The 15,872-nt window shown below is 45.1% G+C and overlaps 1 protein-coding gene across 1 annotated transcript in view; it reads right to left on the bottom strand.

Moving 5' to 3' along the window:
* Positions 1-4,819: 4,819 nt before the first annotated feature.
* Positions 4,820-15,872, bottom strand: part of LOC147421600 (uncharacterized) — a 78,256-nt gene continuing 67,203 nt past the window's right edge. The window contains exon 3 of the mRNA XM_086503103.1: positions 4,820-5,288. Within this exon, the coding sequence (XP_086359229.1) occupies positions 5,116-5,288 (173 nt within the window). The 3' untranslated portion in view covers positions 4,820-5,115. The remainder of the gene's footprint in view (positions 5,289-15,872) is intronic.

The raw sequence follows: 15,872 nt of genomic DNA, 5'->3' as shown, positions 1-15,872 counted from the left end.
GACATTAACCTGGGCCAATCAAAACTGCAACTTGAGAGCAATCAAGTCACTGCATCATGGGCAACTGCGACGGCCGTAGCTCATCCCATGGTCTGTGTTTCCCAGTTCTAAAAGCTCCTTTAGCTCTACAAAACTCCGGTCGCCCATCAAAGCGTAGAGCAGTTGAAACGTCATCAAAGGGTGTTGCAAGCTCTCCGTCCAAATGAACACCCTCTCCACTGCAGATACTGACGGCCATGCCAAGAAATTGTGCTGCCATTGCGCACGAGCTTCTCTTCCAATGAAGTCATGATAGTGTTGCACAACCCTGTGCAACTGCCTAGGGGGGTGTCTCATCATCCTCTGACAACCCCTGGCCGTCAACACGCAGCCCCTCCAGCCACTGTGTGTACTCTGCTTCCAGGACGTCATGGACACTGGATCCCGCCATGTACAAAGCTGCCCCTGTGCATCCGCTTAAATTTTGATACATGGGAGGAAAGAGAAGGTAGAGCAGATCGTGCAAAGCATCTGAAAAGTTTGAAATGCCAAAGGGTGTATGAGAATTGGTGAGAGTGGGGGTTGTGAAAGTTTCCTGTCTACCCGTTTGGGAGTAGCCGCAGAGCTAGAAATACGCGTGAAAGGACATGGATGTCTGCACGCAATGCTAGAGAAGACTAAAGTGCATACATGGATGCCGCAATTTGCTAGAATAATTTCTCATACAAGTGTTAGAGTAGACTCGAGATACAAACGCCAGCTCTTTAGATTAAAAGCTGCTTGTAGCCATCCGCGTCGGCGCGGATGGCTACAGACAGAGTTTTTTTTTTGTCAAATTGGTGATAACTGATTTCACTTCAATTCGCAAGGGGGAAGATAATAATGCTAGGCTACATTCACTATTATCTTGGACTCGGGATGCAATTGCTAGCTCCTTCAATTCAAAGTTGCTTGTAGCCATCCGCGCCGGCGCGGTAGCCCGCGGATGGCTACCGACAGTTTTTTTTGTCAAATTGGTAAGAAATCATTCCACTTCAATTTGCAAGGGAGAGATAATAATGCTACGCTCATTACTTTCTTGCTTAGGTCCATGTCACATTGGGACAGACAAAACGCAACCCATCTTAGATGGCGAGTCCACGTTGACTCCACGAAAAGCAAAAGGTGGTCTCTTGTGCAACCCTCCTCCAACAGTGGGAACGCGAATGCAGCTCATTGGATTTGAGCTCTAATAGTATTCAAGAAACGTGGATGCTTTACCACCCGCCACAGGCCGTTCGCTAATAAACTTCGCGGATGCCCCACTTTGACATGGGCCATAGCTTTATTTTGGGGTCAACATTGTTTTCCTTGTCTAGTATGGAGTCAAAGCCGTGTAGGTCATTAACTTGCTCTAATATCTCCTTTAGCCCTTTTCTAGCATGGGTTCAAAGCCATGTATGTCATTAAATTGCTCTAATAGCTCTTTTAGCCCTTTGATAGTTACATGTAGTCATCCATGCCAATGCGGATGGCTACACGCAATTGTGGAAGGGGAGCCAAATCACCGAGTTATGTTGGTGTTTTGGATATTACTGTAGCTCTTAAGTTGAATATTCTTGGTGAGGTGGTTGACCCAATATAGTTTTTGTAAATTGAGCTTTAGGTGATCATTTTTTGCATTGTTATGCTTCACAAGTCCATGATTGTGTAGCACCTCAAAAGGCTTCAAGATTAGTTGTTTCATTTTGAGCTTAAGTACTTGTTATGAAGATCACGTGCTAAAAGAACACAACTTATTCCTATCATCATCATGCTTGATGTATCTAATTTCATGTAATGCCCTTTCACTTTCTTGGCAGATATCCATGATGCTTATGCTATTGTTGTAGCTTTATTAGATATCTTGAGATTGGATAGGGTAGAGGAGCGAGTTTAGAGGCGTTGAAATCTTGGCACCTTTAGCTCGAGCTACATAGAACCATTTTAGACGGGGGAGGGTTCATCTAATCCATCACGACCTCGCGCATCTGTAGCAAAAGACGGCAGTCGAATGCTACTCCACAGCTCAAGCACGATAGCATTTTCAAAATCCTTTGTAAAAAAAATGGGGACAAAATAGAAGATTGTTAGGGGAATAATTAGGGACGTGAGCGCCAACAAGGCTTGAAGTGCTGCCATAACGAATGAGGCTCCACCACATCTGTTATAAACCGCCCCAACAGGTGCTTGTGCACCTAAATTGGAGCCTTATGTTATTAAACAAATGGGGGGGGATGGGTCCTTAAAGAAGCACCCGGTTTTTTACTAGCTCCTCTACCCTAGTATTTCCATGAGATAAACAAGTGCAATAGGAGGGTTTCAAAATACACACAAAATTCAAGAACTCTAAAGGATCAACTTGTTGACCTATTCTTACAGCATTCCCTCTAGCATGGATAAAGAAATGAAAAGTTTAGTCTGAACTGGGGGGAGAGAGAGAGAGAGAGAGAGAGAGAGAGAGAGAGAGGGGGGGGGGGGGGGGGGGGGATTATTATTTTGTGGAATATGTTTCTTTTGCTTCCCTTGTTCCACCAATGCACAAGATGCTAGCTAGTTTCCACCCTTATCACTACAATGCAAAGATAATGTAAGGTTTAAAAATGTGATCCTTGAAGTGTGAGTCTTTCCAAGCATGGAAGATAAATTGAGGGCGCATTCCATCTTGTGTATAAGTATATTGTCAGGGAATGGTTGGATCTTGAGCAATAAACTAGGGTAGGTATAGAGGTTATATGGATAGTAGATTGTATCTTGTAGTCCTCTTCATAACATGGTTTGTGCTTAGGATCAAGTCGCTCAGTTATGGACTTGCTCGAAGATATTCGCTCACCAATCGGTAGGACTCCATAAAAGCCACTTGAATACTAACACTCCTAAGCACCTCCAGTTCATAGTGAAGCCATTTTAGAACCGCATCATGAGCTAGTGACAAATTCCTTGTCGTAATTGGCGGTTGTGGCATAATTTTCCTATTATCTCATTTGATATGTTGCATCATTTGGATAGCTAGGAATGTAGTCTATGGAGAAGGAGCTTAGGGACCTCTATCCTTGAGTGTTGGCTTCAAGCTCAATTTTCTCATGAAATGTGGTCGTTGTCTATTCTCTTCATTAACTAGTTTCAAGCTATAACTATGTTACGATCTACTCCCATGACGTGAACGAGGGATTAAGGGTGCATTGAGCAATGCTTAAAGAAAACTTTTGCTAGTTTTATTGATACTAGCAGCAATGTCATCCAATGCCTATAGATGCTAAGGGCAGTCACATGAACCTTGTGTCATCATCATCTCTCTCTCTCTCTCTCTCTCTCTCTCTCTCTCTCTCTCTCTCTCTCTCTCGGAGTGGATTACATAGTTGAAAAGGCTTGTCCAAAACCTAATGGGAGTTAAAATGGTCAAGCCATACACTCTTGCTAATAAACTTATTTCTGCAACCATCTAACATATGTTTTAACTTAATACTAACTTGAAAGACACTTTTGTTTCTTTGCAACAACCCTACCCCAATTAGAAATCATGTCGAAGATAACCCATTGTCAGATTTATCAGGGTCGGTAATGTGACGAATATTAATTATACCATGCGATGTCCAGTTGTTGATCATGTCTTGACAGACATGTTACCCCAAATGCATACACTTGATTGCCTTCATTGCTAGTAAATGTATGTGGTAGCTCAAGGGACTCTCTTTTTTTCTTGGGCCATACTCACAATTGTCAATAGAGATGTTATATTAACTCAGCAACAAAGGACATCAAGCACTACATGTGCCTTGAGAGGACAGCTTTTCCAAAAAGGGGCTGTACAATATATAACCAGGATACCTTGAATTTTCCTTAACCAACTGTTCCTACCGTAGACCAGCGGTTTATTCCCCCCTAGAGGCCATAATCTAAGTAGATAATGCGACTTTTCTTTTTTTGGCAATGCTCGCTTGCTTGTGAGCTATATGTAAATTAATCAAAAAATCACATTACAAGCTATCCCCATATTACACAATACTAGTAGTTGATAAGGGAGCCACCCTATCAAAAAAGATCAACTGCATACAAGTAAACAGGAGAATATCATCGCAATATGGGAGGAGCCTAAGAACTCCATCACCAAATGAGAGGACTCCGTCAATCAAGCACCACTGCACACTTAGATTGAAGACGAGACCAACAAACAGCATTGTTACAGCACGAACCAGGCTTTTATGGGGAGCCATGCACCATCATCACAGCCTCACGATGCCGAGCTCCCGGCAAGCACATGCGAGACAAATCTGGCCAAAGGGGGGCCAAGCCCCTTCCCGGCGTCGAACTTTGCCACCAGGAAGTTGGAACCTGCCAGGCACCAAAGTCCTGCCAATCCGGAGTTGGGAGGGAAGCTTCTCCTGTTGCCCAAAAAAGAGGGGGCAGGAGAAAGCGTCAAAGAACTAGGTCAAGGCGGCTGAGTGCCCCCCTTCAGGTAAAGCCCCATCCTCTGGGGGTTCAGGGTGGCTCAGGAAGTGATGATGCACCTAAAAGCGTGTGTGTGTGTGTGTGTGTGTGTGTGTGTGTGTGGCAAGAATGTTAGTCCAAGAAACACACTTCACAGCATCTCCATTCCAAGTGTACATACATAGTATACCATTGTTCCTACTGACTTGAAACTAATAACACCAATGATGTTGAGGTAAAAGCTGTGGTACTTCAATCATGAAATAATATTGTGAATATTGTTGTCTGATCCATTACTCTCAAGTCTTTAGTACTGTGGTTTCAATGTTGTTATACACTTCCACATCACACACACACAAAAAGGCACAAGCTATTGTCACTTGTAAATTGAGTGTCAACAATCTTGCACAGTAATTTCCTTTCATAAACAAAACTTACATATTCAAGAACAAATGATCTTGATAATAAAGGGATTTGAGTTCTCTATCCAAAAAAATAAATGGCAAATTTCTCAAATTTTAGAAAATTCCCGAGGTGTGTTCAATGAGCAAAATTGATGAATGTCCTCTTCAGAAAATTGAATGAAATGTAATGTGCTTGCAAATGATCTTGGAGACTCCAAGCTCATTTTTTGTGAATTAAACAACTGAGCCTCCACAAAGCAATGGAAAAGCTTGAAAGATATTTCGGTCATGATATGCCTGCACGTTCTTTGTAAGGAAGTTCACAAGATGCCATTTCAGAGCCCTTAACCTTTGCAAGGGAGATGCCTAAAGTTTCACCTACCGTCTTGCATTTGCATTGAAGGCCAGGACGAATCACATTTCCATAAACTGCCATCTCAATTATATCCAGCTCCTTGTCTGCAATCAACAACATATTGTTGGTTTTACATCCTTACCCGTCAAATGAAGCTCACACTCTGCACAGCTACGATGAGGTATGCAGACGTAAATCATTATATAAGTGTAATGCAATAGGTTTGCGCACATACTTTCACCACTTAGGGATTGAGAAACCTCATCTATCCACTCTCATTTGTTGTGACGTTGCCTGCAACTATTGACTAACCTAATGCACCTTGGTTCTGCCCATGGTCACCCGGAACGCGGAACGGGAACGGCGATGGGATCCCTGCGGAACGGGGGAACGGCTAGGGGTCCGGAACGGGAACGGCACGGAACGGGAGGTATAAAAAACACCCAAATAGTGCATTTTTAGCTCCTTGTGTTTAAATACAAGGAGTATTAGAGTGCTTTGACTCTAATACTCACAAAAAACTCGTTTTGAAGACCATTCAACCTTGCTATGACTAGATGATGATGTGAGAGAGAGAGAGAGAGAGAGAGAGAGAGAGAGACTCGAGAGAGTGAGAGGGAGAGGGAGAGATTTGAGAGAGTGGGAGGGAGAGGAAGAGAGCTTGAAGGCGTGAAGCCTTGAGCCTTGAGAGAGTGAGTCTTGAGAGGGAGAGATCTTGAGAGTGTGAGAGGGAGAGAGCTTGAGTTGAGGATTAGCTTGTGGAGAGAAAGAGGGAGGGGGGTGCATTTTATGAGTCCTTGAGGCCTTGCACACTTCAAAACAAAGCCCAAACATTTACTTCAATTTTTTCAATTTCTGCCAAATTTGTTTGTAGCCGTTGGCCGTTCCAGGGGCATTCCGGAACGTTCCTGGGGCGTTCCGGAACGTTACGGAACGGCCGTTCCGGTTTGCACTGGCCACCCGGAACGTCAAACGTTCCGGGACGTCTCGGAACGTTCGGGAAGGGAATTGCCCCCCGGAACGCCGGAACGGGGGCTAGGGGGCGTTCCCCGGTAACTCTGGTTCTGCCTCTCTACCAATGTCCTTGTCCAATGATCTAACCTCTTGAACTTTTTATCCCTCACCCGTGTGCTGAGCATTGCAGCATGCACATTGCACTTGTACATCACTTGGAGTTCGTCATTCACTTTGATCGTTTCACACAGCCGTCCCTAATCCTTTGAAGAAATTGTTTTTTTCCAAAAGTCCTGACTTCTCAACATAGGGTTGTAGGTTCAAATCCCCTGTTGGGTCACACTCTAGAGGGACACCTTGTGCTCACCTAGAGTTCACCTTGCTAGGCCTCTTGCCCTTAAGACACTCGAGTGCATCCTCCTCTTGGGGTGGGTCACCCAAGGAGGTTCCTAGCTGGTTGCTACGAGTTCTCTTCGTCGTTCCTAGCATGTGGTGCATCAATTAGGTGGCCATGGTGATGCCTATGCATGGTCATGCCCGATGGTGCGCGGCCCTTGCCCGACCATGTAACATGGCTAATATTTGGAAGGGATAAACACCTCCCCCTGTGGGTCCTTTGGTGTGTCGGAAAAAAAAAAAAGTTTAGTGTGTGGGAGAGAAAGAAAGTGGGCAATGAAGTCAGTAAATTTTAGACTATTTCAGCGCTATAAATGAATGTGTAGCTGTGTACGGGGATTACACCCAGCCAGAACTATCTGCAATAGTCCCCAGCCATGTTTATGACTGTTTAACATGATGGAATAAGGTCAGTCAAGAAAAACCAAACGGTCAGATTGGACAGATACATTCCTGTCTACTGTCCCCGCACAAAGAGGGCACCTTAAACAGCCTGGAACCAGGTTTTATGTAGAAAAAACCAACTCAGTGTGACAAACAAATCACCACAGTTATTCTGTAAAGTAAACAGAGTATATATCCCTACAAAGCAGACATCATAGAGACTCAGACAACCATACCTTCCAGTCAGATCAACTTCATATGGTCCTACCCAACTGTGAGGTGTTGCCAGAATACAGCCCAATATCCAATCAGTCAACTATTCCAATGCCTTTGCCATCAGCACATATCGAGATTCGACTCAAGCATTGTCATGTGCAAGTAGTCATTCGCCTCAAGCACTGTCGTGTGCGAGAATCTTCGCTTCAAGCACTGTCGTGTGCAAGAAATCATTCGCCTCGAGTACTATCGTGTGCAAGAAGAAAGTAGAATTAGCCTCTTCTGACTCTTCAGTTTGTGGATGAAAACTTGAGCGTGGTGCCCATGCCTCTCCAAAACAGGCTTGTCATATGAGGATCACGATCACTGACAATAGACTGTGGCATACCATGGTACTTGAACACGGTCAGATTTTATCTTCTTCTTGACAGGAATAAAATGCGCCTGCTTGTTGAACGTGCAAATAATGGTCCATATACCATCATTCCCTGTCGGCGTTCTTGGAATATCAAAGATAAAATCCATAGCAATGCTTTCCCATGGCTTATTTGGAATAGGCAGTGGCTGTAATAACCCTGGTGCCTTTTGCCCGTCAAACTTGACCTTTTGGCAAACCACGCATGCTCGCACAAAGGCATCCACATCTCTCCTCAAAGTAGGCCAATAAAAGAATGCCTGGACCGCTTTCACTGTCACATCTATACCACGATGCCTTGCATACGGTGGGACATGGCTTTCTACCATAACCTTATGTCGCAATGGCCTAGTGACACATAATCTGCTATGCATCATCATAAAACCATCCTTGAGGAGGTAGTGCTCATGGCGTTGCCCATCTTGCAACTGTTCAAAGATCCTTGCAAAATCTTCATCAGTAGCATATTGTTTCTTCGTGTCATTAAGCTCATGATGATAAAGAATTGACACAGCTGAAATTTGTGGCTTTCTCGATAACGCATCTACCACAACATTCTTCTTGCCTTCCACATGCAAAATCTGAAAGTGGAACATAGAGAGAATGTATGCCCATCGCATGTGCTTTCTGGATAACTTTGACTACGTCAAGATGTATCGCAAGGTCTGATGATCTATCTGGACAACAAAATCAGCACCTAGCAGGTAGTGCTTCCAACTAGAAAGTGCATGAATCATGGCCAACGGCTCTCTCTCATAGATTTGCATCGTCTTTTCTGGCCCTTGCAAGTTTCTGCTCTCGTAAGCTACTACCCGACCATCTTGCATTAACACTGCCCCAACATTATTGCCACACGCATCACACTGGACCACATATGACTTCCTAAGGTCTGGTAGGACAATTACCGGATCTAAAGTCATCTTTTCCTAAAAGAGATTAAAAGTTGAAATCTCTTTTTGTGTCCACTTGATCGTGACCTCATTCTTTTGCAAAGCATGTAAGTTCCCGATAAACCTTCTGTAGTAAGAGCATAAGCCTAAGAAGCTACGGACATCATGCACAGTCTTCAAATGTGAAATGTCCTGATGGCTTCAACCTTGGCAAGATCAATTCGGACACCATCCTTTGACTCTATGTGGCCAAGAAAGTGAATCTCTTCCAAGAAGAACTCACTTTTCTTAGGATTGACAAGCAATCTATGAATGCGTAGCTCTTTGATCGCAATGGTCAGGTGACACCTATGCTCCTCTTCATTCTTTGAGTAGACTATCATGTCATCAAACAATGTGTCGACAAACTTTTGATGTGGGCAGAAAATCCGATCCATCATCCTATTGGCCGTAGCAAGAGCATTTGTAAGACCAAACAACATCACTAAGAACTCATACACACCAAATGTCATCCTAAACGCAGTCTTGTGCACATCCTCTGGCCTGATACGAACCTGATGATACCCACTCTTAAGGTCTATCCTGCTGAAAATTGCAGCACCCTCTAGTCTCTCAATGATATCATCAATTCTTGGAATAGGAAACCTGTTCTTGATGGTATTCTTATTCAACGCACGGTAATCAATACACATGCGCCAAGAGCCATGCTTCTTCTGCACTAGAAGCACTGGGGAGCAAAAGGGTGAAGAACTAGGTTAAATCAGCCCTTTCTCTTACAGCTCCTCTACTTGGGCCCATAATTTCTTTATGCTGAGCTACACTAACCCTGTAAGGAGGCCTATTTGGTGGGCTACAACCTGGCACCAAATCTATCGCATGATCCTCAAGCGTCTCCGGCGGCAACAGGGACGGTAATGAGTCTGAAAAACAGTCATTGAACTCTCGCAAAAATGTTGACCTTTCTTTACCTAGCACAAATAAATTTGACTGACAATTATCTAAAACATCACGTGCAAAAATCAAATACGCAGAAAGATGATTCTTAATTACAGAAGTGATAACCGAAGAAGATACTATAGGGACAGACTTCCCTTTAAGCTTTACATCAAGGCATTAGGAAGAGAATGGGATGTAGGAGGGCCTCTATATTTGCCATGAGCTCATGGAGGTAATTAACATTTTGACAAATAGGTGTACTCCATGTGTGCAAGAATGGTGGGTGTGTAAGAGATGTGTAAGAGTGGTCAAAGGATGCACTTTTTTCCCCCAAAAAGAAGTGGACAATTTTATGATTTGTAGTCCTACAGATAATCTCCAATTTGAGCGGAGATCATAGATCTGCAATCTACACATTGAGCTCTTTCCGTAGATATGCTACACAAAATGGTTTTATCCACTAGATTTTAAATTCCATTTTGGAAAGAAACTTTGAATTCAAATAAACTAGTCGTTTTGCCTGTTTGAATTCAAAAGTTGTGCTTTGATTACTTTCTTGATACTAAAGGTTTGACTTCCTTAAACTACCAAATAAAGAGGCCCTCCTAGACCCCATTCTCTTCCTAATGGATGTGAGTCTTGCCCCTATGCTGAAGGGTGATCTTTTTGTTGAAGACATCCAACACTCCATGTATACGGAACATCCACGGGATTACCAACAGCGCATCGCACCCTTCCAGTGGCATGATATAAAATTCATCTGTCATATGACTGGATATGCAGACGCAACTTTCCAATGATACGAGTAACAGTGAACACACTCTGAGTGGCCAGAACATGCCAACCCTGCCTCTGTTGTGTACCCCATCTCTTCAGCTTTGATGCCCAGCTTGATGGCCAACTCTAGTCAAATAAAGTTTGCTTTTGCACCTGGATCAAAGAAGATAAGTGATGTCTGGTCTCTGACTTTAGCCCACTCTCTGCATAGCTCACTGGCATCTGAACTTGGCCTATCACCCACCATATATGGCACTAGACCTACCGTGGGTTTAGGCTTTTTGCCTTTCCGGTCCTCTTTATCATCTGAATCAGCTGGTCTTCTTCTTTGTGGACAATCTGTAGCAAAGTGACCAGGCTGTCCGCATATGAAACATTTGTTCTCAGCCATTAAAGCCTTCTTTTCCTCGAACGACTTGCGCACAAAAGGCTTCGTTGTGAAGATCTCTATATTACTTCATATGTATTTATTATTTTTCAACACAAGACTAGAATTAGAATCACTAGTGAAAAGGCATGTCTCATGGTGAAGAGACATGACTTTAGATGTAAAGACACATCCTTTCGGCGAAGAGCTGCAACCATTGGGCGAAGAGTCGCACCCGTAAAGCGAAGGGGTGTGACCAATCGTCGCAGGAGTGTGGCTTTTGGCGAAGAGGCATGTCTTTTAAACGAAGAGTCGCAACCATCCAAGCGTAGGGGTCCTCCTTGGCATGGCACTTCGCCTATCTGCATTCATGAGTATATGTATATGATGTGTATTAGTCACAATCATGACATTCCCCCCTCTTTAAATAAAACCCATGTGTTAAATGAAAATCTGCCGTTTGTCAAAGAATTCTTGAAGTAGGTGAGGGTATTGTTGCATGTCTTCATCTGTTTGCCAAGTAGAATCCGACTCATCCAAGTCTATCCACTTAACAAGAAACTCAGTTGTAATCTTTTGTCTTGTTTCTTTTTTACGAACATTGAGAATCTTTTCTAGAACCAGAATAATATGTTCATCTTCAATTTCTAGCACATAAGAAGATAAGTCTGCAACAGGCGAATCTCCTTGAATATCTGTTTGAGCCAAGAAATGTGAAAAGTTGGATGTATCTTTCCCCATGAAGGTGGAAGTTCCAACTTGTCACTAACAGCTGAATTTTTCTTGATGATCTTAAAAGGTCCATAGAAGAGAGGTCGTAACTTGGGAAAGACTGATTTGATTGTTTTGTAGCGATGGGGTGCCACATAAAGTAAAACCAAATCTCCTTCTTTGAATTCTGCATAACAACGATGCTTATTGGCTTGCTTTTGGTATTTTGGTTGAACATGAACTAGTTTATCTCGAATATGTATAAGAACTGCACCTGAAGCTTGATCAGAAGCTCTTCTATTGCTAAGACCGGTGTTATCGTCAAAGCATGTTTAAGATCATTGAACGACTTGTCTGCTTCAGGAGTCCAATGTAGCTTATCCTTCTTTGTGAACTCCGTCAAAGGAGAAGCAATATCCGAAAACTTGTGAACTATGGTGTGATAAAAATTGGCAAGACCCAGGAAAGAACACACATCTGAAATAGTGAGAGGTAAAGGCCAATCTACAATGACCTAAATCTTCTTGGGGTCCACTGCAATCCCTGTAGCCGAAATCACGTGTCCAAGATACTCCACCCGATCCTTGAAGAATTCGCTCTTTTTCTTGTTAATGTACAGCACATTTATACGTAATATCTCAAAAACAATCTGCAAGTGTTCGTTGTGATCTGCCATGGTTTTGTTGAAGACAAGGATGTCGTCAAGGTACACGATTTATCCAAATGAGGGCCAAAGATCTCGTTCATCAAAGTCATGAAGGTAGCTGGGGCATTGGTTAACCCAAAAGGTATGACTAGAAATTCGTAATGGCCATATTTGGTATGAAAGGTTGTTTTGTGCTCATCGCCAATTCGAATGCGAATCTGGTGATAGCCTGACTTGAGATCAATCTTTGAAAATACCTTTGAACCCAATAACTGATCAAAGAGTTCGTCGATGCGAGGCAAAGGGAACTTGTTTTTAATTGTCAACTTATTGAGAGCACGATAATCAATACAAAGGTGCATAGAACCATCTTTCTTCTTGACTAATAAAATTGTGGCTCCAAAAGGACTTTTGTTAGGACGTATGTGACCCTTATCCAATAAATCTTCCAACTGCCGCTGTATTTCTTGAGATTCTGAATACGAAACTCGATAAGGAGCTCGAACTGGTGGAGGTTGTCCTAGGATTAAATCAATGGCATGATCCACGGGACGTCGAGGAGGCAATGTAATTGGGAGCTCATCAGGAAATAAGTCCAAGAATGTTTGAAAGAAGGGCCTGTCGCAAATAAGCAGTGGGTGATGGTGAAGATTCTGACTTTTCTTCATTTTCAGCTGCTTTTCTTGCAACATAACCAAGGCCGTTGCACAATCACGCTTGCGGACCAAACGTTTAACTTGTAGAGTTGAGACCAATGTGACAAGCTTTGCATAAAAAAGACCACGGAGTTCCGCTTCTCGATGATCATGATAAAGTCGAATGGAATGATCTCTGAAGCTGATAACACGATCATACTGGTACAACCAAGATTGACCAAGAATCATGTCGTAGTGTGACAAGGGCATTACTGAGAATTTTAATTGATCCTGGTAATCCTGAATCTAGAACTGTAACTCCTGAAGTTTCCTGTTGCACTCCAAAAATGATCCATCTGCAAGTTCAACTTGAAAAGCTTCCAAACTCTGTTGTATCGGTAGCGGAGCTTGCTTACAAATGAAGTGCTCATGAAATTTGTAGAACATCCACTATCCACTAGCACATTGATTGGATGTTGACCAATAAAACCAAGAAGACTGAGAACCTGGTTGGACAGATCAATAGGAACTGAGGTTCAATTGTGTGCATTCAGCATCAATGCGCTGACCACTTTGGAAACCCGAATCGCACGAATAGCCTGTTTGCCTTTGTCCAGTACAGGAGGTGGAAAGTGTTCTGCATCTAGCCATGACTCCATATTTGAATTTTGCCGAATGTTGGAAGGGTTTGGGCGCTTTGGACATTCATACCACCTGTGTGAACCACCACATATTGTGCACAATCGTGTGCGATTGGACTGAGAGGTGGAGGGAGTGTGACAGACTGCTGACGTGTCAAAGCCTTAAAGAATGGAGCCAACTTGCACATGCCGGCCGAGGGGCCTAAACCCTAGAAGAAGCAGAAGCAACACAAGAAGAAAGCATCAGATTTCCGCCGGCGTGCTAACGTGGCAGATTGTACGAATTTCCAGATTTCACGTTGAGTTGATGACGTGGAAAACTGTAGGGATTTCCGCGTTATGCACTAACTGTTGACGTGGTAGCTGTACGGAATTCCGTGATTTACGCTGGCAGCTTTTTGGCATTGCTTTTGGACCAGAAGCTTTTGAGTTTTGAAGGCTTTTCACTGTAATTGCTTTTTAGGCCAAGGGCCTTTAAATATGAGGCTAGGGCTCATTCTCTGGCATGCTTCCTAGAGAAGGTGCAGAGTCAAGAGTACCGGCTTGTACTGTGTTGATGCAATATAAAGAAATACCAAAAGGGGCACCAAGGTTTGGGGCCAATACTCTCTAGGGTGGAAATCCGCCACTCCGTGTCGCGTGTGGTCTCTCTTTCAATTCAGTTGTTATTGAAGTGCTAAAAGTCTGTTCAGTCTGTTCTTTAGAGCAAGTCGAATGGTGGGCTCAGCGGGGTCGGGCGAGGGGACTTCATCAGAGTCCCTTTGTGGCGGAGCTGGAGCTTCCATCCCTGTCTGCTGCTGTGACGAAAGGGCAGAGAAACGTCGTCGAAAAGAGAAGCTTTTGCTGGACCGAACCCGTCAATGGTACTGGCGAGGCCCGACAAGCAGAAGAAGGTGAAATGCAGGTGAGCGGGGCACTGGGAAAAGATAGTGTGTAGGTGGGCGGACGCGGGAAAGGGTAGGCTGGCGGCGGATAAGGTAGAGGCAAGGGATGTGTGGAGCTGGCGTTGGGCGGCGGAGAGGACTGGTGACGGGGCAGTGTGAGGAGGGAGAGAGGGGGCAACGTGAGCGGGTGGTGGGCAGCGAGAGCAGCAGCAGCAGGGCAGGGCAGGGCAGGGCAGGGCGCACAGGGGCGGGTAGGGGGCTGCGCGCAGAAGAGAGGGTGGCGGCGCTACGCGAGGGCAGCTAGGAGAGGGGCGCAACGATGGGGAGGGGAGAGGGGGGGTCTGCTGGCGAGGGGGGGTGCGGGCAGCAGCGAGCCGTGTGCAGCTTGCGTTTTCAAACTTTTAGCACTTCAATAACAACTGAACTGAAAGAGAGACAACACGCGACATGGAGTGGGGAATTCCACCCCAAAGAGTATTGGCCCCAAACCTTGGCGCCCCTTTTGATATTTCTTTATATTGCATCAACACAGTACAAGCCGGTACTCCAGACTCTGCACCTTCTCCAGGAAGCATGCCAGAGAATGAGCCCTTTAAATATGAGGCTAGGGCTCATTCTCTGGCATGCTTCCTGGAGAAGGTGCAGAGTATGGAGTACCGGCTTGTACAATATAAAGAAATACCAAAAGGGGCACCAAGGTTTGGGGCCAATACTCTCTGGGGTGGAAATCCCCCACTCCGTGTCGCGTGTAGTCTCTCTCTTTCAATTCAATTGTTATTGAAGTGCTAAAAGTCTGTTCAGTCTATTCTTTAGAGCAAGTCGAATGGTGGGCTCAGCGGGGTCAGGCGAGGGGACTTCATCAGAGTCCCTCTGTGGCGGAGCTGGAGCCTCCATCCGTGTCTGTTGCTGTGAGGAAAGGGCTGAGAAAGTCGTCGAAAAGAGAAGCTTTTGCTGGACCGAACCCGTCAATGGTACTGGCGAGGCCCGACAAGCAGGAGAAGGTGAAATGCAGGCGAGCGGGGCACTGGGAAAAGATAGTGTGTAGGTGGGCGGACGGGACAAAGGGCAGGCTGGCGGATAAGGTAGAGGCAGGGGACGTGTGGAGCTGGCATTGGGCGGCGGAGAGGACTGGTGACAGGGGCAGCGTAAGGAGGGGGACAAGGGGCAACGTGAGCGGGTGGTGGGCAGCGAGAGCGGCAGCAGGCAGGGCAGGGCAGGGCGCGCAGGGGCGGGTAGGGGGCTACGCGCAGAAGAGAGGGCGGCGGCGCTACCCGAGGGCAGCTAGGAGAGGGGCGCAACGATGGGGAGGGGAGAGGGGGGGGTCTGCAGCGATGGCGAGGGGGGGTGCGGGCCTTGCGTTTTCAGACTTTTAGCACTTCAATAACAACTGAACTGAAAGAGAGACGACACGTGACATGGAGTGGGGAATTCCACCCCAGAGAGGAGTGGCCCCAAACCTTGGCGCCCCTTTTGGTATTTCTTTATATTGCATCAACATAGTACAAGCCGGTACTCCAAACTCTGCACCTTCTCCAGGAAGCATGCCAGAGATGAGCCATCTCTGGCATGCTTCCTGGAGAAGGTGCAGAGTCTGGAGTACCGGCTTGTACTATGTTGATGCAATATAAAGAAATACCAAAAGGGGCGCCAAGGTTTGGGGCCAATACTCTCTGGGGTGGAATTCCGCCACTCCGTGTCGCGTGTCGTCTCTCTCTATCAATTCAATTGTTATTGAAGTGCTAAAAGTCTGTTCAGTCTGTTCTTTAGAGCAAGTCAAATGGTGGGCTCATCGGGGTCGGGCGAGGGGACTTCATCAGAGTCCCTCTGTGGCGGAGT

Source organism: Adiantum capillus-veneris, chromosome 27 (assembly GCF_014529385.1).
Source record: "Adiantum capillus-veneris isolate H3 chromosome 27, ASM1452938v2, whole genome shotgun sequence".
NCBI classification, from domain to species: Eukaryota; Viridiplantae; Streptophyta; class Polypodiopsida; order Polypodiales; family Pteridaceae; genus Adiantum; species Adiantum capillus-veneris.
This window is presented reverse-complemented; position numbering and strand designations above follow the sequence as displayed.